Source organism: Helianthus annuus, chromosome 9, assembly GCF_002127325.2.
Source record: "Helianthus annuus cultivar XRQ/B chromosome 9, HanXRQr2.0-SUNRISE, whole genome shotgun sequence".
NCBI lineage: Eukaryota > Viridiplantae > Streptophyta > Magnoliopsida > Asterales > Asteraceae > Helianthus > Helianthus annuus.
The window spans coordinates 169,463,518-169,486,093 of NC_035441.2; the positions used below are offsets into that span (position 1 = coordinate 169,463,518).

General features: G+C 39.2%; 2 protein-coding genes and 1 long non-coding RNA gene across 3 annotated transcripts; 1 reads left to right on the forward strand and 2 right to left on the reverse strand.

The window, feature by feature from the left end:
* Positions 1 to 10,847: 10,847 nt before the first annotated feature.
* Positions 10,848 to 12,227, forward strand: LOC110876720 (extensin-like). The gene is made up of 2 exons (XM_035977842.1): positions 10,848 to 11,731; positions 11,968 to 12,227. Exons 1-2 carry the CDS (start codon positions 10,897 to 10,899, stop codon positions 12,000 to 12,002), a joined length of 870 nt encoding a protein of 289 aa, XP_035833735.1. The 5' UTR covers positions 10,848 to 10,896; the 3' UTR covers positions 12,003 to 12,227.
* Positions 12,228 to 15,754: 3,527 nt separating this feature from the next.
* On the reverse strand, positions 15,755 to 19,216 carry LOC110874915. The gene is made up of 3 exons (XR_002556334.2): positions 18,865 to 19,216; positions 17,802 to 17,869; positions 15,755 to 15,965 (listed from the first exon to the last, which is right to left on the reverse strand). It is a non-coding gene; the product is annotated as an uncharacterized LOC110874915 (long non-coding RNA).
* Positions 19,217 to 21,335: 2,119 nt separating this feature from the next.
* Positions 21,336 to 22,211, reverse strand: LOC110876721 (allene oxide synthase). Its single transcript, XM_022124883.1, has one exon. It carries the CDS (start codon positions 22,209 to 22,211, stop codon positions 21,336 to 21,338), a length of 876 nt encoding a protein of 291 aa, XP_021980575.1.
* Between the last annotated feature and the right edge of the window lie 365 nt (positions 22,212 to 22,576).

Consider the following 22,576-nt stretch of genomic DNA (forward strand, 5'->3'; position numbering starts at 1 on the left):
TCTTGTCAATCTTCATCAAAGGTATGACTTTTCACTTAAATTATGCTTTAATTTCATATGTGTTGTTGATTTCTTCCGAAATTTTAAGCTTATTGTTTAAGAGTAGGTTGTTTATCACAATGTAGTATGTGTTGGTATGAATTTAAGAATGTTTGTTTGATTTGGGATGGATTTGAGCATACTTTAGTTTTAGTGATGTGATTACACTAAAACTTTGGCATGATTGAACATAGTAGTGATGTTGAACATTGTTGAACCATGATTTTCTGTTGAAAACTCTTAGGATTAAACGTGTTAGTCAATATAGATGATAAAATGAGCGACTTTGGAAGTTTAAAATGGCGATTTTACATCTAAAATTTGATTGAAGTTCAACATTGCATACCATGTTCAAAGTTTGAGATTGTTGAAGGTAGGAAGTACTAATTGTTGTTGTCTTTGTTTTGTGATTGTAGCCATGTTCCGAGGGGGAAAGAAAGCAAAGACTTCCGGTCAAGGTTCATCTTCGGGAGTCGGGTCGGGCTCCGGGGTATATCAAAGACGTTGGGAACAACTTAGTAATGTAGAAGAAGGCGATGGGCAACTTGAAAGACAAGATTGGGCTTGGGAAGAGGCTAAGAACAGTGTGTCGGCTTCGGCATGGAAGGAAGAGAAAACAAAGGCCCTTTCTCGATACAAGAATAAGAGGTTGGAAGCCAAGATGTGGAAGATGAAAATGGTTACGGGCATCTCAAAACCCGTACCCGACAGGGCGGTTTGTGAATGTACGGTAGATATTGAAGAGTTTAGGAAGATTGGTATAGTGCAAAGGTTTGAGAAACTTGGTTGGGAACGGGTGATTGACTGGTGTGATGACATCACCACTCGGGTATACTTGGGAGCAGTTTGTGAGTGGCTATCCACCCTTCGTTTTGAACAATCTGATCAGCCGGCTCATAGGTGGAAGTTGATTGGTAACATTGGAAAAAGTCAAATGGTCATGTCTTTCGAACATATGAATGCTATAGCGAGGTTTGACTCGCTTGGGGTCGACGCATATGACTATTATGGGTATGATCAGTTTTTGGACAACAAGAAAAATGATGCGGACCCAGTGAGGCTTTTAGAGGATACATTACCCGGTTCTGGGGGTGCAGGTAATGCAAGGGCAGATATGTCTTTGATGGGAAAGATATTGCAAGGTATCTCGTTGGAGAACATTATGGTACGGTTCGGAGACCGTGGAACGGTGAAGGCACCCGACTGTCGGGTGGTGCATGCATTGTTATATGGGACGCCCAAGCTCCCGTGGCGTCAAATTGTTATGATTAACACATGGGATACACGGGAATCGTTTAAACGCAAAATGATTCCTTACCCAAGATTGATCAGCGCCATGATTCTCCAACAAAATGTATTACCTCAAGACTCACTATGGGTATCTAAGCCCATTGATCAATTCAACTTCGCCTCTATGAGGCGACATTGGAACATAACCGTAAAAGCTTTTGGGCATTTGCATACGGTTGAAGATGAGCAAGGGGATAGTTATCGGTTCAACGACAAAGAGGGTGATGAAGAAGGCGATGAAGAAGGGGGCGATGAGGAAATGCCCGATGTTGAGGAGGACATTGATCCTTCCGGTCCACGGGGACCGAGGCGTAGGTACCGGAAGAAGCACAGGGAAATCTCTGCCAATGTGGCAGATTTTGTGAACCAAAGGCAAATACCGTCGTATCGGTTGTGGAACCGTGGGGATCAAGCAATCTACGACAATGTGTCGGCGGGTATTGGTGAAGCAAGAGAGTACCATGCTAGTCGGAAAGAATGGGAAGAGGCGCAAGGGGCATACTCACAACAACAATGGGGTTTTCAATCATCTTTCCGCGAGAGGGTGGAAAAGCAGTTGGAGGAACAACAGCTGCAATATGTGTTACAACAATCACAAATGGAACGCATGGTACAGCGAGGAAAGAGCCAGCAGACAAGCTTGGGAGGAAGAGGATGCTAGGCGCCGGAATGCACAGGCAGAGTTGGACCAACGCCGATGGGGGGCGTTGGCTTTCTCCAACCAGATGGCGATTAATAATTTCAAGGTGCTCCATGACCAAGAACGCCATCAATGAGATTATCAAGTCGGGCTTCCATATGCTGAACATTCGGGGTGGACCGATTACCCCAACCTTCCTCACCCGCAAGGGCCATCCGATCCAACCCCTCATTGGCCCGAAGCAGTCGGCTCGAGTTTTGTTCCGACGCCGTACCAACCGCCACCTCAACAAGAGTCAAGCCCGATGGATAACTATAGGGATATGTTTGAGGCCCTTACTGGTTATCCATACCAGCCAAATCCGCCCGTGAACCCGAATGAGAGATATCAGCGGTAGAGGCGAGGTACGTTTTTTGTTGTTGTTGTTGTATATTATTACTTTGTTTTGTTGTTTTTCATTTTGTTATTTAAATTATCGTCTAGTTAAATGAACTTTGTGGGTGTGTTCCCTATATAACCCTCACGAGACCTCTCGTCCTCCCAAGCTATTGGGGGGTTTAAAAGGGCTTGTTGCATAAGCTAAATGCAACCGTGATTCCTACGAAAGTGAGTTAGGTTTGTTGTTGTTGTAAAATTTTTTCCACAAAAATTAAAGTAAAATAATGCATGACTTGGTAATATGTTCATAAAAAAGGTAGAACTACGTACTAACAAATTTTGATGGTTGTGAGAAGCATGCTTCTACACAAGGATTAGAATTTGTAGGTACAACATGTTTGCCGGACAACCATTTTTATGAAGAGACGAAGGATATGAGCATCAAGCGATAAAAATCAGGTGCATGTGTTTCTTTTTACTTTGATTGTTAGTTAGGAATAAGTGGATTGTAATATGTATTTTAATTTCCGGGGTGGAAAGTTGGGAAGGTTAGTCGTGTCACATCCCTTGTGCATTCTTAAAACTCTAGTTCTTACACATTGGGGACAATATGTACCTCAAGTGTGGGGATGGGGGAAAATTTCAAAAATTTTTCAAAAATGTCTTGTTTTCAAAGCGATCTTAAAAGCACAAGTAACCAAGTCAACGAGGGATGTCACAACCCATTTGGTCTTTTGTCATGGTCAAGTTCAAATTAATAAGCATAGCGGGTATTTACCGGGTGGTTATGTGGGAATAATTCGCCTAAGGAACTAGCAATTTATGCATATCACATATCATACCCTTATACCTGAGGTTTGAGCCACTTATATATCATAGATTTACATTTACATGTTTCTTTGTTTGAGTGGACCATTAGTCGCGTATTGTAGAACTTGCAACTTTTGATACGTTTGAGACTATAGACCAAATACAAGCACGAGAATGATTAAGGCATTAGGTAAACCTTTTTCTCTTAAAACCATTTTTCTATCCTTACCTGAACAAATTCCTTAGTCGCCCATTTTGAGCCTAAACCTTTCGTTTGACCACCCTATAGCCCATAAACCTTAAACTTTTTCTTTTTAAACCCGTGTGATGAAAATTCGATTATAGGAGTCGCATTTGTATAGTTATTCTTGATTGTTTGCATTGTTGCGAAAAAAAAAGAGAAAAACAGAAAATATTATGAAAAAGAATTGAAAATTGTTGAAGAAAAACACAAAAAGAAGTGTTAGTAGTTGTCGAATAAAAGGGTGAAAGATTATTGCCCATAGTTGATGTTTATATTTAGTTTTGTTTAATTTAGTGGTTTGTAATAAAAATCGAATTTCCATCGCCATAGCCACTTTAAAATGTCCTATTCCCTACCCTTAGCCTAGCCCCGTTACAACCCTTCAAAGACCTTTTGACTTGTGCTTAGTATTTGTGTTCGGTGGTGGAGAATGATTGAGTTGCAAGCCTATGCGGGTACGTGTTCTAATCGGTTTTGAGCGATTAATTGTTGAAATGCTAATACGTTATACACGTTAGCAAATTTTAAGCCGAGTGGAGAGCACATTGTGAGGGATATGCATGCGTTGTTAGTTTTACGGGCGGGTTAGTCTTGGATAACCATTAGTATATGTGATTATTCACTTAACCGGTAAATATGTGAAATTTGTAAAGAGTTTGAACTTTAGCATGACATTAGACCTTAACCTTTGTCTCGGGAATGGGATGTATATTCGTTGTTCGACCCACGTGAAAGTGAAAAACAGATTTGCTTGAGGGCAAGCAAAAGACAAGTGTGGGGATGTGATACGTGGTTGAAAACCGGTGCTTGTAATTGCTTAATTTGATGTTATTACACAAATTTTAGTTTCGAATAGCCTACTTTTGATTAGATATGTATTTTGCAGGTCTAGCAGAGTTTAAGGAGCTTTTCGGGAGCTTTACAGGTCACCGGGATGAAAAACGGGTCAACCGGGAGTCAGGGAAGCGAAAAAACAGAAAGTACAGTTTTTGGGCACCGTCGCCGACGCCCAGAAGGGTCGTCGCCGACGGTTGGTACAATTGATCGTAGCCTAAAATTCTCCGTAGACAGTAACATTGGCCGTCGGCCAATAGTGGAAAAACAAGTACCATCGCCGACGGTAGGGTTGTCCGTCACCGACGGCTCCCAATTATTGACTACGCGAAATTTTGATCTTTTGGGTTTGGAACGAGTAAAATGGGGTTGTTGACCATTCAAGACGGGAGTTACACACTTTTTGGAGTTTGAAACTTGATCTTGGAGCCTTATTCACCAACCATTACATCTCCAATTCCATCTATCACTACATCCCCAATCCGAATCAAGAGTCATCATCACCATCTACACAATCAATCATTCCACAAACCCTACTTCTTCCACCATCACCATCCATCACCAACCTTCATCATTCACCAATCATCCGATCAAGCTTCAAAATGACTCCATCCGCATTCCAAACCTCCGGTGATCAAGTTGCATCAACCATGAGCGGCTAATCATCTCGGTTTCACCCCGGTGTAGGTAGTTGTTAATTTTAGGGTTTCGAATTGTTCTTGTTTTAATTTAGTGAAAATTTGTGTTTGATTTTTGAAACTCTTGATAATAGTGTTACATTTGTTGCGAATTCGTGAATTGTCGAGCGATGTTAAAAGTTATGACTTCACGAAACGGTGATATGTAATTGTGCATTATCATTGTTAGGATTTACTTGTGTTGATTACAAAGTGTCTTTTTGTCCGTTCTTCGGGGCGTTGATAGTTAGTAGCACCTAAGTCACGGTACACTAAATCCGTTAATCAAATGCATTTGAGTTAAAACTAAAACTTGTAGAGATCCTATGTTAGCAATTACCGAAACCGGGTGTGATTCCTTTTTATTATTATTGTTCTCGTATCCAAATTTCTCGCAATCATTAAGTAGTAGTTGTTAATTAAGTAATTCGATTTCAGTAGTCCAAATTCACATCTTTCCACTAAACAAAAATACAAAAATATCTGGCAAGCTTCATAATTGTGACAAGTCTTTATAATTCAGTCAAATCCATACACAAACCACATACTCTTCGTGGATTGACCCCTTACTACCACTAACACATTGTTAAGGGTAATTTGGGCTTATAAATATTATCTTTGACCGGAGCGCGACAATCCGATCATAAGCAAGCACAGTATTTGAGCAGTAATTAAATATAAATTAATCGTACGGATACCTGAAATTTTTAGGGTTGTCACATTCTCCCCCCGTTAAAGAAATTTCGTCCCCAAAATTTGTACTACCTCAACTCCTTATGGTCACGTCACACATGTATATATATAACTAACATCGAGGTAGATAATCATCAACCGAATCAAACCTTACTCACATTTGGTGAGTCCAAGAATATTTAACTACCCGTACCCTAGGGTTAAAAAGGTGGGTGCTCATAGTAGTTGATGTCAGAAGTACAAAACGTACTTGACGTATAGCCTAATGTATTCCAGCTAGCAGGGGTTCCACAAGAGAGGAGCTTCAACTAATAAGATCTTCAAACGATCGATCGCAGTATCCAAGCGAGTTTTCACGAAACATAGCACCCGCTATATGAATTCAAAAATCAACATCTCAAATGAAATGGTAAATTGATCTGTCAACTCCCAAGTAGGTGTATGGTAAAGTTTAGTGCGTTGAACATTTTGAACTGCGAGAATACGCCGAATGAATACAAACGAATCTGGTGTATTCTTACCTTGATTTGTAGTTGCATCAGGAATGTTTAAATGGCAGGTCAAACGAAAGGATATGCAGTTTGGTGTAAAACGGTTGACCATGATTAGCACAAGCTACAAGTTTGTAATGACACCACAAGGTATCGCAACGACATGATTCCATAATAGCGGTGACTGAACAAATTCACCGAGTTTGAGACCAGATGAAGGTGTGCCGAAACAAGCCGGAAGATGAACTAAGTACTGTAAGGCATTTAATTGATAATGAAAGAATCGTTAGGAGGTACATCCTGATATGAAACGAATTTATGTACCTTTCACTCAGCACGCAAGTGTGTTGAGAGTGATTTAATTGTGATAAAGAAAACGGATTTAGGGCAAGTTGTCAAATAATCAATTAAATCCGTGTACGAAGTGAGTAGTCAGATAAGCGCAAGCTTCAATTCTGTGAAAGTATCACTGTAAGGTATCGAAATCTATCAACGATTTGGTGGAGTCATAGACCAAATAAGTCTACTATGACTCGAAACAAAAGAATCTGTGCCAAAGTATTAGAATATGATGCTCTCAATACATCATATGGCGTCTCAAGTCAAACATGTGAACTGGATAAGTTCAAGCAGTTAAACTTAGTTTCAACGTAACCCAACAATAAACGTACATATCAACAACGAAATCTTGGCATGATAGTAAACACGTAACTTAAAAGAAAGTGGTTTCATGAAAGTATGTTGACTTGATAACAACAGAGTCATCAATGACAAAAATGTAGGTTATTTGAATCACAAACTAGTAATTAGCTTTGGCAACATAATATCTGAGCTTTAATGGAGCGTTTATTCGAAATGAAACCGCATGCGTAGCAAACGGTGCATGGGTTATACATAAGTTTTCAAGTGATGAAGCGATGCGCTTCTACCAAAAGAGAGAAGTGACCAAGTATACGAAGCAAGCGTGTGTTCGCTCTCAGCGAAGGAAACAACGTGATGCAACTACTTGAGGGGAGTAGAAATGCAAATATCTACTCGTTAGAAGTGAAAGTGAAGACTTCAACGGAAGAAAATTTAAGTATTTTCGGTTTCGTTAACTGCAATGACACGTTGGTCAAGTTAATGATGTTTGATTGAGTTGACAGATATGGTTCCTAGATGTAAGGCTTCTAGTTTCTCCGGATTCCGCATCTCGTGTGGATCTGGTTTATACATTGTGTAGGAAGCAACATTTTGTTTATGTCTAAGCACAATCATTGTCCCACAATTTCATCCTAGTATATTCCCTGAATTTCTCTGCTAACGATGTTCGATCGCCGATTAGTTGTGTTGTAGTAGTTGGGTCATCATAGTCAGTTGTGTAAGAGGTCCGCTAATTTTTAGCAAGAGTCACTGACTCTGGTGGGTTAGCTCGTTCGGCTCCTGGTAGCTGACGTTTACTTGAAAATCATCATCCCTCTTTTTGGCGAGCAGATATGGGGTTACCCAACAGGGGATTTTTGGTCTGTTATCTTCCTTCTCCATCAACTTCTGAAACTTCACTGTCAATCCTTGCATTCCCGAAGATGTAAGTCGTTGAGGGGGGGTATTGACTGCAGGTGCGACGCCGGGAATTTATCTGATGTGAACGGGATTAGCCGTGGGAGAGAACATTCTGGCAAATCCTCGGGGAAGACCTTAGGGCATTTCCTTGTAATAAGAAGATCTTCGTGCTTAGTTCTTCGGCTCCTCCTGTCCCCGACATGGGCCAAGAAACAACATATTCTTTACGTAACATCCTCCATGCCTTCAAGCAATTTGTAGTTTGTAGAGGCGTATCTTGCCTCATGAGTCATGATTGCTTCGTCGTTCGACTCCGGGATGCGGATAACGATTCTCCGCTTGGTTGCTCGACCGCGGGTTCATCCTAGTTACTACGTCTAGGTCGTTTATTAACCAGCCTCACTAAGAGTGGGTCGTCTAACTTTACTTTCTACTACACTAAGTAGATTCCTAATCGCCCTACTCATTCACATGATCTAGTAGTAAACCCTCCTTAAGCTAATCATACCATGTATAAAAGTGTCTGGGATAGTTGTAACATGTATTCCACCCCTGAAGTATAAAACTGAAAACAGTTAAGAGAAAAGGGGGACATGAACTCACAGTATTGCGTCTTCAGTATGTGTAACCCAAGTCTCCTCAACAAACACGACTACATACAGTGTACTAACGTCTATTAGATGAACGGGCCGTGCCTTTACTTAGTATGAAGGTTTTTGAGTTACGTTTCTTGTGTTCCCAATATTATTCTAAGTTATAATTATTTGTTAAAATAATAATCATTTTAACCTTGAATTATATTTAGTTTAGGAATAATTGTTTAATCAATAATTCGTATTCATACTTCACACGTATTTTAACTTCGTATTTCCTTCCCAACGATGGGGATATTTACACATGTATATTTATAGTTTCGACAATAATATATTTTAACTCTAACTTAGAAAATATGTTTAACTTATTTGTCCAAAATAACGTATTCCCAAAATATATATGTATTTTTCCCGACAATAATATATTTTTACTTCTTTAGTTTCCAAAATAATATTTCACCAAAAATATATGTGTAAGAGCATTTTCTGGAATAATTCATAAGTTACGTTTTCTTGCTCGGTTTCACAATATTATACATGTAAGTTAAATATTTTATTCCTTGATATTTTTGGTATTATTTTGGAGTTGTAAATGTCAAGTTATATTATTTTACCCTAAAATAATATAACTAGTTCACAAAATATTCAAATATTCACACAAGTGTCTTAGTATAAAATATATATTCTAAATATATATTTACCCATTTTCATTTACAAAAACCAACCTCCAACACTTTGTATTTTTGGTGACAAAACCTTTGGCGAAGTTTATTTTGAAAACCAAGTTAAAAAATATACTTGTAACGCTTGTTTAAAAAAAAATATTTTCTAAGTGTTGAAATTTTTAGAAAATTTCGCCAGAGTTTCCTTTGTAAATGGAGGCGTCCATGCTCATTAGCATATCATTTTCTTTTCGGAAATCATTCAATCAATCAACAACAAGTTACTAAACAACATTTCACTAGTCAAGTGTAAAGACAATGCACTTCACATAACAACATGAACTTGGTTTTTCATAAAAACGCGTAGTAACCTAGTGGGGTGTTTAGTGGGTTTAGTTACCCTCCAAAGTGTGTTTATTTTTGTTAAAATCTTGTTCTCGGGATTTTTAGTTGTTCTCAACTTGTGAACTTTTTTTACAAAAATATCCATTTACAACATTTTCTTGTCTTACTAGTATTCATAAACTTATTTCCTTCCAAAATGGTGCAATACCTTTCAAAATCCGTCTTTTTAACTTGGTTTGTTTAGAAAAATCATTTGTGAACCTCGGATCCATACGATCACCAACTCACTTAGTTCACTTATTTTTCAAGAAATCACTTTGTTACCAAGTTTATGTTGAAACATGGAGGTGATTCTTTTATGCAGATCACTAATCACCTCCGAACTTGTTAACTTAAGTTTTTAATCTTACTTTAACAAGTTCAACCATGATGTTAAACATCCTATTACTAGTAATCATCAAATAAACATCAAATAATTAACAAACAACATGACAAAACAACTTCATTTCGCCAAGATTTCATCTTATTTCATCATCATATTAGCTTTATGTTCAAGACTTAGGTTTATGATCTTTTAGTATTCTTGTATTTTCATCGTAACATAACTATTAACCACCATAAACATGAAGTAAAAGAGGATCAAAGAAGCTTACTACTAGCTTTTAAGCTAGGGAAGATCAAGCTTGAAAAATGAGTGGATAAAGGCAAACTAGAAAGGTCCTTGATGATCCGAGTGTTCCACACCTTCTAAATTGGCTCCTTGCACTTTGTAATAACCTTGGAACACTTGAGATTGCAACAAAAAAAATGGTGGTAGTGCTTGGGTGTTCGGCCGTAGCCTTGTAAGAGGGAAAAAGGATTTGTTGTGGTGAGTGGAGATGATGATGTTCATGATCCTTTATAATCCCAATGTTATTATCCAAAAGTCCTTGTGTCTCCCAAGGTACTATCAGCCGTAAATTATGCATGCCAGCCGTAAATTATGCATGCCATTACTGTCATTATATGTATTCCATAATACTGTATATAGATAATAGGAAACCCTCCATATGGGTAGGAGGTTAGTTAGGCAAAGATCATTATATATTGTAATCCTTGGTTGTATTCGGAACATACACAATTTCAGAGAATAACATGGTATCAGAGCCTAACAAACTCTGAAACCATTTCGCATCTTTTTCTCCTTCGGGTTTTGAATCTGTGTTTTTCGAAACACCATCACCTTCATCATCATGTCTGACTCACACCCAACTACCCCAGCCACCTCGCCTAAACCCCTTCATCCCGTATACTCAGTCACTAATATCAACACTAAGGTCCGCACTCTTGATGGCGAAAAGGTCACCTACTCCGACTGGGTGAAACTATTTCGGCTACATGCCCACGGGTATGACGTGTTATCTCATATAGATGGAACTGAGCCCCCGGGTAAAACCGACCCGGCTTACGAGTCATGGTCGAAAATAGATTCCATTGTACTCTAATGGATCTATAACACGTTGTCCGATTTGTATGTCAAACGTATCATTGATATCCTGTCCAAACCCGGATGCACCGCCCAACAAGCTTGGGAGCGCCTTCTAACAAGAATCGCTCCACCGCTCAATAACAAGAATGCTCGTGCTGCCACCTTGGAACACGCCTTTACCAATACCACTATGGCGTCCTGCTCATCTTTGAATGACTATTTTCAGCGCATGAAAGATCTTGCCGATCAACTCAGTGATGTCGATCACCCGGTGAGTGAATCTCGTCTTGTTCTTCAAATGGTCTCGGGTCTTCCACAAGAATATGACACTGTGGCCTCGTTTATCACTCAAGCCGAAAAGTCTTGGGACGATGCTCGCGACATGATTGAACGCGAGCAACGTCGTCAAGCGACAAGACAATCCATTCAGGCGGCATTTCATCCTACTAGTGCACCGAGTAACCCACAACCCAACCCACCCGCAAATCCAACTCATAACCCGAACCCACACCCTCCCCAGCCTTATCATCCGGCCCAAACCTTTGACCAAAGAGCCCAATATCCCACCCGGGGCAGGGGCCGCGGCCGACACTCTTATCGGGGTCGAGGTCGTGGTCGCTACTCCAACTACCAAACCCACCAACCCACTAACCATTCGACCCAACAACCTTACAACCCATCTTACTCACCCTACCCTTGGTGGGCCTCTCCACCACCTTGCCCATATCCAGCCCAATCACCTTGGACATCTAACTGGAATCGCACAGCCCAAACCACCCCTCCGCACCAACCTGCTCACCCCTCCCAACCCCCTGCTGGCTACGGCCTTACTGCTCCTACCACCCCTTCACCCTACACTCCACCACCCGGTTTTCCCTTCCCACCTGGTAACCCCACCCCACCACCAATTGACCCCATGCAGCCAACCGAACTCGGTACCGCACTCTCCGCCTTGACTCTCACTCAACCAATGCCGCAATGGAACATGGACACCGGGGCCTCCTCTCACATCACTTCGGACCCAGGTAAAATCGATTCTTTAGTATCAAATTCAATTAATGCAAATATTTTAGTTGGCAATGGCCAAACTTTGCCAATTAAGGGATCGGGTAAGGGTTACCATAAAACACCCAACACAACCTACCATTTAAACAATATCCTTTATGCACCCTCAGTTGTTAAAGACCTAATTTCAGTTCGTAAATTTACCCGTGATAACCTTGTTTCTGTTGAATTTGACCCCTATGGTTTTACTTTGAAGGATCTCAAGACTGGACAACCTCTTTCGCGCCATGATAGCACCGGTGACCTTTACCCCTTCACAACACCCCGTCAAGTCCTTTTAGTTGCTGAATCAAATAAGTGGCATGATCGTCTTGGACATCCTGGCCCACAAGTTTTAAAGTTTCTTTCTCGTACTTTTAATTTTTCTTGTAATGAACAATCTTTTGCCTTTTGTGACTCTTGCCATTTATCTAACAGTAAACGGCTTTCGTTTGTTGCTTCTAATTCGTTTACTTATGCTCCTTTTGATATCATTCATTGCGATCTATGGACTTCACCTGTCCTAAGTAATGCTGGCTATAAATATTATATGGTCTTAGTTGATAATTTTTCCAATTATGTTTGGATATATCCGTTAAAATTCAAGTCAGAAACCTTTCCTATATTTGTAAAATTTCATAAATTAATCCAAACACAATTTCACAAAAATATAAAAGCTTTTCAGTGCGACTTAGGGGGAGAATTTGATAATCATGCTTTTCACAACTTTGCCTCCTCAAATGGTTTTACCTTTCGTTTTTCATGCCCACAAACTTCTCAACAAAACGGACGTTCCGAACGCATGATTCGACGTCTAAATGACATCATACGTGCCCTACTCACCCATGCCCATATCCCTCCCACCTTTTGGGTAGAGGCACTTCATACCGCCGCCTACCTTCACAACATTCTCCCCACCACTCGCCTCAACTACAACACTCCCACCTTTGCTTTGTACCTTTGTCACCCCACCTATGATCACCTCCAGGTATTTGGTTGTGCTTGCTATCCTAACTTTTCGGCCACCGAATCAAACAAACTCAACCCTCGCTCCACCCGGTGCATTTTTTAGGCTATCCACCAAATTTCCGAGGTTACTTTGCCTCCTCAAATGGTTTTACCTTTCGTTTTTCATGCCCACAAACTTCTCAACAAAACGGACGTTCCGAACGCATGATTCGACGTCTAAATGACATCATACGTGCCCTACTCACCCATGCCCATATCCCTCCCACCTTTTGGGTAGAGGCACTTCATACCGCCGCCTACCTTCACAACATTCTCCCCACCACTCGCCTCAACTACAACACTCCCACCTTTGCTTTGTACCTTTGTCACCCCACCTATGATCACCTCCAGGTATTTGGTTGTGCTTGCTATCCTAACTTTTCGGCCACCGAATCAAACAAACTCAACCCTCGCTCCACCCGGTGCATTTTTTAGGCTATCCACCAAATTTCCGAGGTTACCGTTGTCTGGATCCTTCAACTGGTAAAGTCCATATATCCCGACATGTCGACTTTGATGAATCCACCTTCCCCTTTTCCTTAACCACCCAACCAAACACCTACACCTTCCTGGAAGATGAACCAACACCCACGGCCCCTTACCAATTCCCTTTGGGCCACTCATCTCACCTGTTGACACTTCCTCTAAGCATGTTTCTGAGTTATCCCCTAACTGTGCTAACGGTGCTTTGTGCATCATGTATGTCACTAAAGTTTGTATGTGATAAATGGGGTGACAGTATAAAATGTGATGCACATGTATGTATGATATAGAAATCAGGAAGCAGTTCACGTAATCAGTTGTAATTAAGCACAGTCATTAATCATAAATCAATATTAATTAATTGTACGGATACATGCAAATTTGACAGTTGTCACAACATAGGCCCTCATGGAAACTTTATTTCCTGTTTCTTTGTACAGGTTACTGTTTGTCGTAAAAAAAATCTAAAAAGATTTTACTTAGTTGTAGTATATTTTTAGAAAAATCCAAAAACATTAGAAAATGAAAAATTGAGGACGCGTTGATTGTGAGAAGAAATGATAGTACATCGGCAGTCATATCTTTTACAGGGTATCTTACAAAATTAAAACCTAAACTATTGACAGCTCCATTATATGTTGTAACGATAGGTTTTACGCGTTAATAAGAACCTGTTTTTGGTATATAAAGATACGAATTGCGTAACTTTTGTGTAACATCTCTCGGATATATGGTCTTGGTATCGTAATTTCGTTTGACGGATTGCCAAAATTCTGAGATACTACGTCTTTATATCTGATTATCATCTGGGGTATTATACTTGGTCTTCTGATTTTGTGTCTGCAATGGCGTAGACCTCGTATAATACTTTGCTAAGCGCTTCGTTTGTGCGCAAACCCTCCAGGTGGATTTCTTTTCTGCCTAACAGTAATCACCGGATGATCTGTGCAAAGCTTGTCACCACCAGGTGAACAACTGAAAATATATGTGACCACCAGGTACATAAAACTGAAAAATGCCAAACTGCAGCAAAAGATACCAAATCGTTGGTACACCACCTAAAGCCGAGCCTTCATCTCTTTTTCGGTGCAGAGGTACTAACCTGAGCTCTCAAGGTTTCACAATTTTAGCCGGATACAGATAATAGTTGGATATACTCACCTATAAGATGTAATTTTTGGTAGTCTTGATAGGGGAATATATTCTGAGTGGGGAACACAGTTATATCAGTTAATAAGACACTTAAATGCATATCTCGAAAATAGTGTTCAAACACGTGCTAAAGCTTAAGTTGACAAGTATATGTTAAACATCTTGAACTATCATTATCATTTTTTGTGCCTAAATTCGTTAAATGGATACTAACTGTGATAGATTTTGACAGATAAGCCGATATGATCTTCTTGTCCGCATTTTCACAAAAAGATGTGGCTTGTAAATATCTTCGTTTCATTTCCATTTCAAATATTGAAAATTACAAAAAGATTTTCGGTGTGTTTTAATATAAAGTTTGAAAAATACAAAAAGATTTTATTTCTCGTTTCCATGGATGGGCTTTATATTTTTAACGATACTCAAAGAGGTTTTACAATTTTGAAAACGGATTAAAAACAATCCGGTGGGGTAATTTAAAATAAGTCTTTTAATAAAAACAATCGGTCTTGCTAAGTTTGTCTAAGTGTGAGTGTCTGTGTGGGAAACCGTTTGTTCCAAGTTGTTTGATATCTTTCTATGTATGAGTTACTTAGAAGGTTTCTAGACTTTTATGGTTTAGGTCTGAGCGTTCTAATATGTTTAAATAAAGTGTTGACAAGCTATTTTAGATTAACTAAAAGATGACAGGAAACGACTTCTCAAAGACTTGATGAAGATTTGCAGATCCCGCATATATCAAGGGGGAGTCTGTAAATGCACCCCAGGATGATAATTGCTGGATGCTGTAACTTGATGATACTTCAGGGACTTGTTTGCAACTTGTTGAAAGTTTTTATGTTCACAAAGCACAAATGCGGACTAGGTTATGTATTAGAGTAGTCCGCATTTGTCAAGTTATGGTGTCCGCATTTGTTGGTTTAAAGTTGTCAATACTTATGAATAGCTTGTCTGAATTTAGCTAAGTATATTGTCGGAACTTATAAGTTCTTAGTGTTGTCCGAACTTATAAGTTCATGCCTAGTTGTCCGCATATGTGGTTATTGTAATGTCAGTACTTATGTTTTAAATGTTTTTAAACGTCGATCTTTTAATAAATTTTATGTTTATACATAATTTTTAAAGGATTAAGTTTCTACAGTACTTATATAGATTTTTTTTTTAAATAAGTTTTAACAATTTAAGGGGTCATGCATAGTAATGTTATGATCCCGAGATCTATGGACGTAGTTTTTAAAAGACTTAGTTTTGCTATTCAAAAATGGGTAACAGCGCTGCTTGTTAGCCGTTTGCCATCTATCTCGATGTAAATTTATGTTACGCCCTAATTCGTATTTGTCAAAAGTCGCAGCGGAAACACGTACCATAAAATTTCTTTCACTATAAATACCTCAACTTATTTAAGATTTAACTTTAACACAGTTCTTTCTCATAAATCCGTCATCCTCTTATTTACTAGTTAAAAACATAGCTTATGTTTACTACATTATGTACATCAACGTTTCCGTACAATCTCTCTAGTGACTCGATCTTCGATCTCCAATCCTTGGATATCCTCATGACTGGTACTACCTGCGCTCACCACATAAAATTTCACATCATTAGTACGCGTTATAAACATACAAGGTTTGTTCACGTTTACTTCTCGTTTCGTTAACTCTTTATATCCCAGCGTTCCCATCCTGATCATATGATCCGTAGTGAGACTTCTTTGGTATTCCTGCGTTACACTTCATTCACCAAGCACGCAACTATTACCGTTAGTACTCAATTTCATTAGATGCATGCGTACATACCTTTCATACAAACTGATACATACCTTTACGGTCACAAATAGCAATTGTCCTACATACGTACCTGCATACATACGTACGTACCTACGTACGCGCATACCTAATTACATCCATTCCTACCTACATACATACATACCTACATTCATACATACATACATACATACATACCTACATACATGCATACATATATACATACATACTTATTACCTGCCTTCACACAAACCTACATACGTGCATACCTTCGTGTATGGATCCTCTCGTGAGCCCATATTCATCTAAACGCATACGTACGTTCTACCTACCTACACACCAACATACATACATTTAAACGCAAAAGACATTCATACGTATATACCTTTCTTACATCTTTACATCCACGCATATGCTTATGCCTATCTTTATGCATACGTACATGCACCTCTACATACATACATACCCTTCCTACATCGTTACGTACATGCATACACTCGTACATATCTTTATACATGCATACATACACATTTACATACGTACATACTTTAACAAACACGTACTAGATCACGCGTACCTCTTACATAATCATACATCATTAACATGGGTCTTAGACTTAGCTTTATAGCCCATAAACATCTAAGGAACCATCAAAATCATGTTTGGAAAGTCCACCGTAGTCCACGGATATCAAACCGAAGCCCACGGTACATAAATTAACTTAAATAACAAGATTTCAGCTTTTGGGACTTGGGAAGGCCGTCGCCGACGCCCCTAGGGCCGTCGGCGACGGGCCTTGCATTTACCCGTAGCCCAAAAACCCGTAGACAGGTAATTAACCCGTCAGCACAAAAACTGGTTTTCTAGAGCCCGTCGGCGACGCCCCCATGCCCGTCGGCGACGCCCTCTAGATTTTGCATTTTTCTGCAGCTCCGTTTCGTCGTCCGTACGCACTAAAACGCGCATAACTTTTGAACCGTTTACCCGTTTAACCTCCCGTTTCTTCCTACATGCTTGTAAATTCATATTCTATCATATGAACTTAAAATCCCACATCCGGATTAAGGAAAATCTTAACTTACATGCATTCGGCTTATTATTATCTTCTAATTATTTGACCCGTTCGTGCATTTATTAACATAATCTGTTTATTTGACCTCAATCTCATATGAACTTAATAATTTCATTGACGCCTATCATAAAAGATTGATTTCTCGGATGTCTAGCGTTCTCTTAACCCGTCGCTCAAAGGCTTATTTTGACCCGTTATGGGTAATTGTGCATTAATTGGTCTATGACATACAAAACCCTATACTACGCTTTCATACTTGACAAAGACATTACTTTAATCGAATAGCTCATTTCCAAACAACTTTTAAGGTCGTTTGCCCGATATACCTATCAAGGGCGTTTTTGTCAACTTACGCTATCCTTAACAACAAAAGATTTCCTTGCATAAGTAACCGATCCTACTACTTAACTACAAATCTTATTCACACATAACTTGCTCGGATCAAAACTAAGATCCGTTTAATACTTCATCGATATCATACAATTCATTTCTATTTGACTTCAATTACCCTATCTAATTAAATTGCATATAACTTTACATAAACAACTAAGAAGTGATTACGGAATCACTTACCTCATGCATCCGTGTTCATATTCGTTTCCTCGCCACTTCTTGACCCATTATCCATCCGTGCTTGATTCCTATACTTCCATGTCATCGAAATCACATTCTTATTAGCATATTCATTTGTACATGTTGACTATCATATCATTAGTTGTTTCTAACAAGCATAACCCATATAGTCATATCCATATCCGTTTGCCCTCATGTAGTTCATCATGTCATTACATATAACGTGTATTGATGTAACATGTAACGTATGACTTCCTAATATCTTACCTTCACAACAAGAAGTTAAATTATGCTTCTTGTTCGTAGTTGACTTCCAGAAAGTCAACAATTCATCTTATTTAACTTTCGACTTATCATTTTATACCCGTATCATCATGATAGACTATACGGACGACACTATATACATTTTATCATACGATTGGTGTGCGTACCACCTTTTAAGCATAACACACAACTAATTCATGCACAATCTTCTAATTTCATACATAGTGCATCAAATCCTTCTACTAATCAACATGTAGTATTTAAAATCAAACATCAATAATATGAACATATTATCATTTTCATCATATCATCAAAACCCACTTCATGACTATTTTTCTAATCACTTACAAGTGATCAAATCTTAAGTTCTTCATAGTTTCTTCATGCTTTTGATATATGTACTACCTTGTAAGCATAGTGTACAACTAGTTCATGCATATCATTCTAATCTCATACACAATTCATCAATTTCTTCCTTCTAGTCAACACAAATCATACATGCATAACCATCAAACCTACAATTATCACATTTCTTCCAATCCTTCTAACAAGAATCCATCATACATAACATGATACATAAATTTTTGAACAAGAATTAGACCTAGATGAGATATCCATGCTATCATCTTCACCCCAACAATTGGGTTTCACCTTTAAACATCAAATTAAGTTAAATCATGCATAATTCATGTTCTATATGGTGATTTTAACACCTATACATGAACAATTTCGTACCAATTCACGGATTAAGACATAACCCACTTCATACAACTTCATAAATCTAAATTTTGAGACATACCTCATGATCCCCTTGAGTAGGTGATCCTTAATTCATGTTTGGTTGTGAATTTGAGCTTCATTTGACTCCTCAATTTGATGATTGTGTTAGAACTAGGGTTTGGTTCATGGGGAGTTCCCCCTGATCGTTCTAGAACACACGAAATGTGTGTGTGCTTGTGTGGGTGTGTTTGTTACTTAAGACATAACTTTCCCCCTTGTTCATCTTTGGTCCCTCAAGTTTGTTCCCTTGTTTGCTTTGTTAAACATTTTATTACATTCCATCTTTTAATAGTTTTAACCATACATCTAAGTAGGTTAATTAGCCTAGTTGTTTATTTCTTGAGGTACCATATCACAGCATTTTAACGAATATAAATATTCGGGTTTTGGGGTGTTACAATTTATAACACGTTATCAATTTAAAGGTGTGAAAAAAAAATCTGTGTAAAACTTTAAGTTTTTTATTATAGTTTTTCCTGATTTTCCCCAACATTTCATTTCAGTTACTTACAAAATTAACTTTCACATTAGTAATGTACGTATCATACTTATTAAAGGCGCTAGACGCACTCAAGGCGCAAAGGCCTCGCCTAAGCCTAGACGCAAGGCGCAAAAAAAAAAAAAAAAACTAAGGCCTAAGAAAAAGAAGTGCACAACGAAAAAAAAATATTTTATGTATTAGAATATTAATACTACTCTTCAAACACAAAATAAACTAAAACTATCATTTGACATTTAGTATTATCTGCTTGGTATCAAATTTTCAAATATTAGTGTAGAAAAATAGTTTTCATTAAAGAAAAATGCCCGGATAGTCCTTGTGGTTTCGCCTTTTTTCACCTATAGTCCCCAACTTTCTAAAATTACCTGAATAGTCCCCAAGTTTTCAATTTTTGTTCCCGGATAGTCCCTGGGTCTAACTTCAGTTTGTTTTCTTTGTTAAGAGGGTGTGAAATGTCAAAAATACCCTTTCATTAAAAAGGCCAAACCACAGGGACTATCCGGGCATCTTCTTCATTTTTATTTATAAAACCCCACCACCACACTTCATCTTCAACCTCCACCCACCATCACCCTCCTCCACCCTCCACCATCACTGCCATAGTCACTCTCCACCAAATCAAATGCAGAAATTAACCAATCAATCCTTTTCACAAACACTTCATCTTCCCCGATTTTCCATTACAGATCACACCCCAAACCCTAATTTCACCGTAACAGCTGCACTCCACTACATCTACATCATGATCACCATAATCAGCTACTCTCAACTCTGAATCCTTTGCTCTCATTTTGCCCTAAAACCACCGCCATCAATGACGGACCTAAGATCCGGCCTACGTAACCTCTCCTTCGACGTCCTCGCACGCCTCGACCCGTTTCTCCATGACGCCGGAGCCTCCGTTCTCCGATCAGATTCCTCGCACGCCTCGACTCGTTCGATACGGAATTGATGATGAAACAGACGGCGGAGATGAATGCGAATGTGAATGGGCATCGTGGGTGTAGAATGCTAGAGAAGGATAAATCCTTGGATTGGAAGCAAGTGATGGCAGATAAAGATCCTAACTGTGAGCTTCTGTTCTGCAACTCGGTTTTTGAATTGATATGTGTTTTGTATGATCATGAGTTGTTTTGTTATTGTATGATTTAGTTTGTTGTTTTGGGTGATATTCGATGCATACAGAAGCAAACTTGAAATTAGTGTTGTGGGAATCTTTATAATGGATGTGTGGTTGGGGTTTGCATATTAATTAAGAATTTAGAATTTGATACAAAGGGACTCTTGGTTTCAAATTGTGTTAAATTAGAAACTGTATTCTTGCTTCTGTATTCGATTGGTGGCTTAATCTGCCGCCAAAGGAAGCTCCGGTGTAGGGTGGTGGTGGTGTAACAGTCTTCATGGGACGATGAGACAGGGGATTGGTTTGTTGAAGAAGAAGAGATATGTTTGGTGGGCCCATTTGGTGGAGAGTGACTGTGGCGGTGATGGTGGAGGGTGGAGGAGGGTGATGGTGGGTGGAGGTTGAAGATGAAATGTGGTGGTGGGGTTTTATAAATAAAAATGAAGAAGATGCCCGGATAGTCCCTGTGGTTTGGCTTTTTTAGGAAAAGGGTATTTTTGACATTTTACACCCTTTTAACAGAGAAAACAAACTGAAGTTAGACCCAGGGACTATCCGGGAACAAAAATTGAAAACTTGGGGACTATTCAGGTAATTTTAGAAAGTTGGGGACTATAGGTGAAAAAAGGCAAAACCACAAGGACTATCCGGGCATTTTTCTCTTTTCATTAGATAAAAGTAGAAATCTCATTGGAATGTGTTGCCAAAATTTAGAGAATTTGGACGGAAACTCTCCAGAATCTATAAATCTCGCTAGACTCTGCGGTTGAACTATCACCTGAAGAACTAAAGAGCAATTGTCTTGGCTTAAGGCGCAATTGCCTCGGCTCACCTAGTAAATAGGCATAGACACAAGTGACAATGGCTATAAAAACCATGTGCAGTATTTAATAACATACTCACCAAAAGTATTGAAGCAAACAGCGAACAAGATGTTGTGCAAAGCTTCATCTTTCGGAACCCCTAATGTTTCTGCTTGCTTGATAACCGGAGTCGCAACCGACTCAAAATAGTTATAAAGCTTATTGTAATTACTCTTTATCAGGAACGACGGCAGTCGGAAAGTGTGCAGAAGAATATCCTCCAAGAACCACGGAAGTCCGGCAGTGCCCAACGGGCTAAGATTGAACAACACCCACGAGGTAATTAAAGTCGGCCCACTCGTCCCTAGTTTTGTTTCTTCAGGGTTCGAGTTAAAATAAGCCCGGCCGAAAAACCGGAAAGCAGCTTGTTCCCCAACCTCGTTGAACGCGGCTTTCCCGTTTTTGGCTAACTCGGATTCAAGAACTAGAAAGAGTTCCGTGTAAGTTGTTTGGAACTGAGGAATGACTCGGGTGCTTGAAGATTTAAGCATGAAGAACAGGAGGTTCTTAAGCTGAGCATGCCTAGGTTCGGATGGATCAAGGTACGGTAGTACGCGGTATCCACCCGTGAGTTTAGTGGACGGCATATAAGTTCCCGTAAACAAATTTTTCTTCTCGACTTTGGAAACATCAAACAATACAGGAAAACTTTTGGCGTCTAGGATAACAATGACTTTTGGGTTACTGCTAATGAAAGGGCCTGGTGGCATGTTGGTATGGAACACCGTGGATTGGTATTTCTGAACGCGGGACCGGAAGAACTCATCTGGGCCACCAGTTCCGTAAAAGTACTCCAACCGGTCTTTGATCGGTTGTATAAAAGGAATGCCGTAGGAACCGGGGATTTCACGGATAGAGGTTTCAGACGATGGGTCCATTATGTTTAAGTGTGAGAAAATGTTTTGTGTCTTTGCATTAATAACTTAAGTGTATCTATATATAGGACGAGGAAGCTGCGCTTAGGTTTTTGCCTTTCTATATTTTATTTTATTTTATTATACTTTGTTTACTTCAAAATTATCTTCCTATACTAATAAACGAAAATCTTTTTTTTGACATGTGTCACTCTCTGGTGTGTTCTTACATTATTTTCCTATTTATCTTTTTTTGAAGGGTGACTTTCAATATGTACATGGACCATTGGTCACCGGGTTCCCGTCTAGGACGGTTACCCGTCAGCCCAGCTTTCGCAGACGCGATGTTTTATCGGGCCCCGGCTGCCGCTCTGACTGACCTTCGTCGG

Bases quoted from the DNA above. Each gene is read 5' to 3' on its own strand.
- LOC110876720 (XM_035977842.1), top strand. From the start codon at position 10,897: ATGGCGTCCTGCTCATCTTTGAATGACTATTTTCAGCGCATGAAAGAT. The intron at 11,732-11,967 runs GTAAAATCGATT...TTTACTTTGAAG, and splicing joins TCACATCACTTCGGACCCAG to GATCTCAAGACTGGACAACC.
- LOC110876721 (XM_022124883.1), bottom strand. From the start codon at position 22,211: ATGGACCCATCGTCTGAAACCTCTATCCGTGAAATCCCCGGTTCCTAC.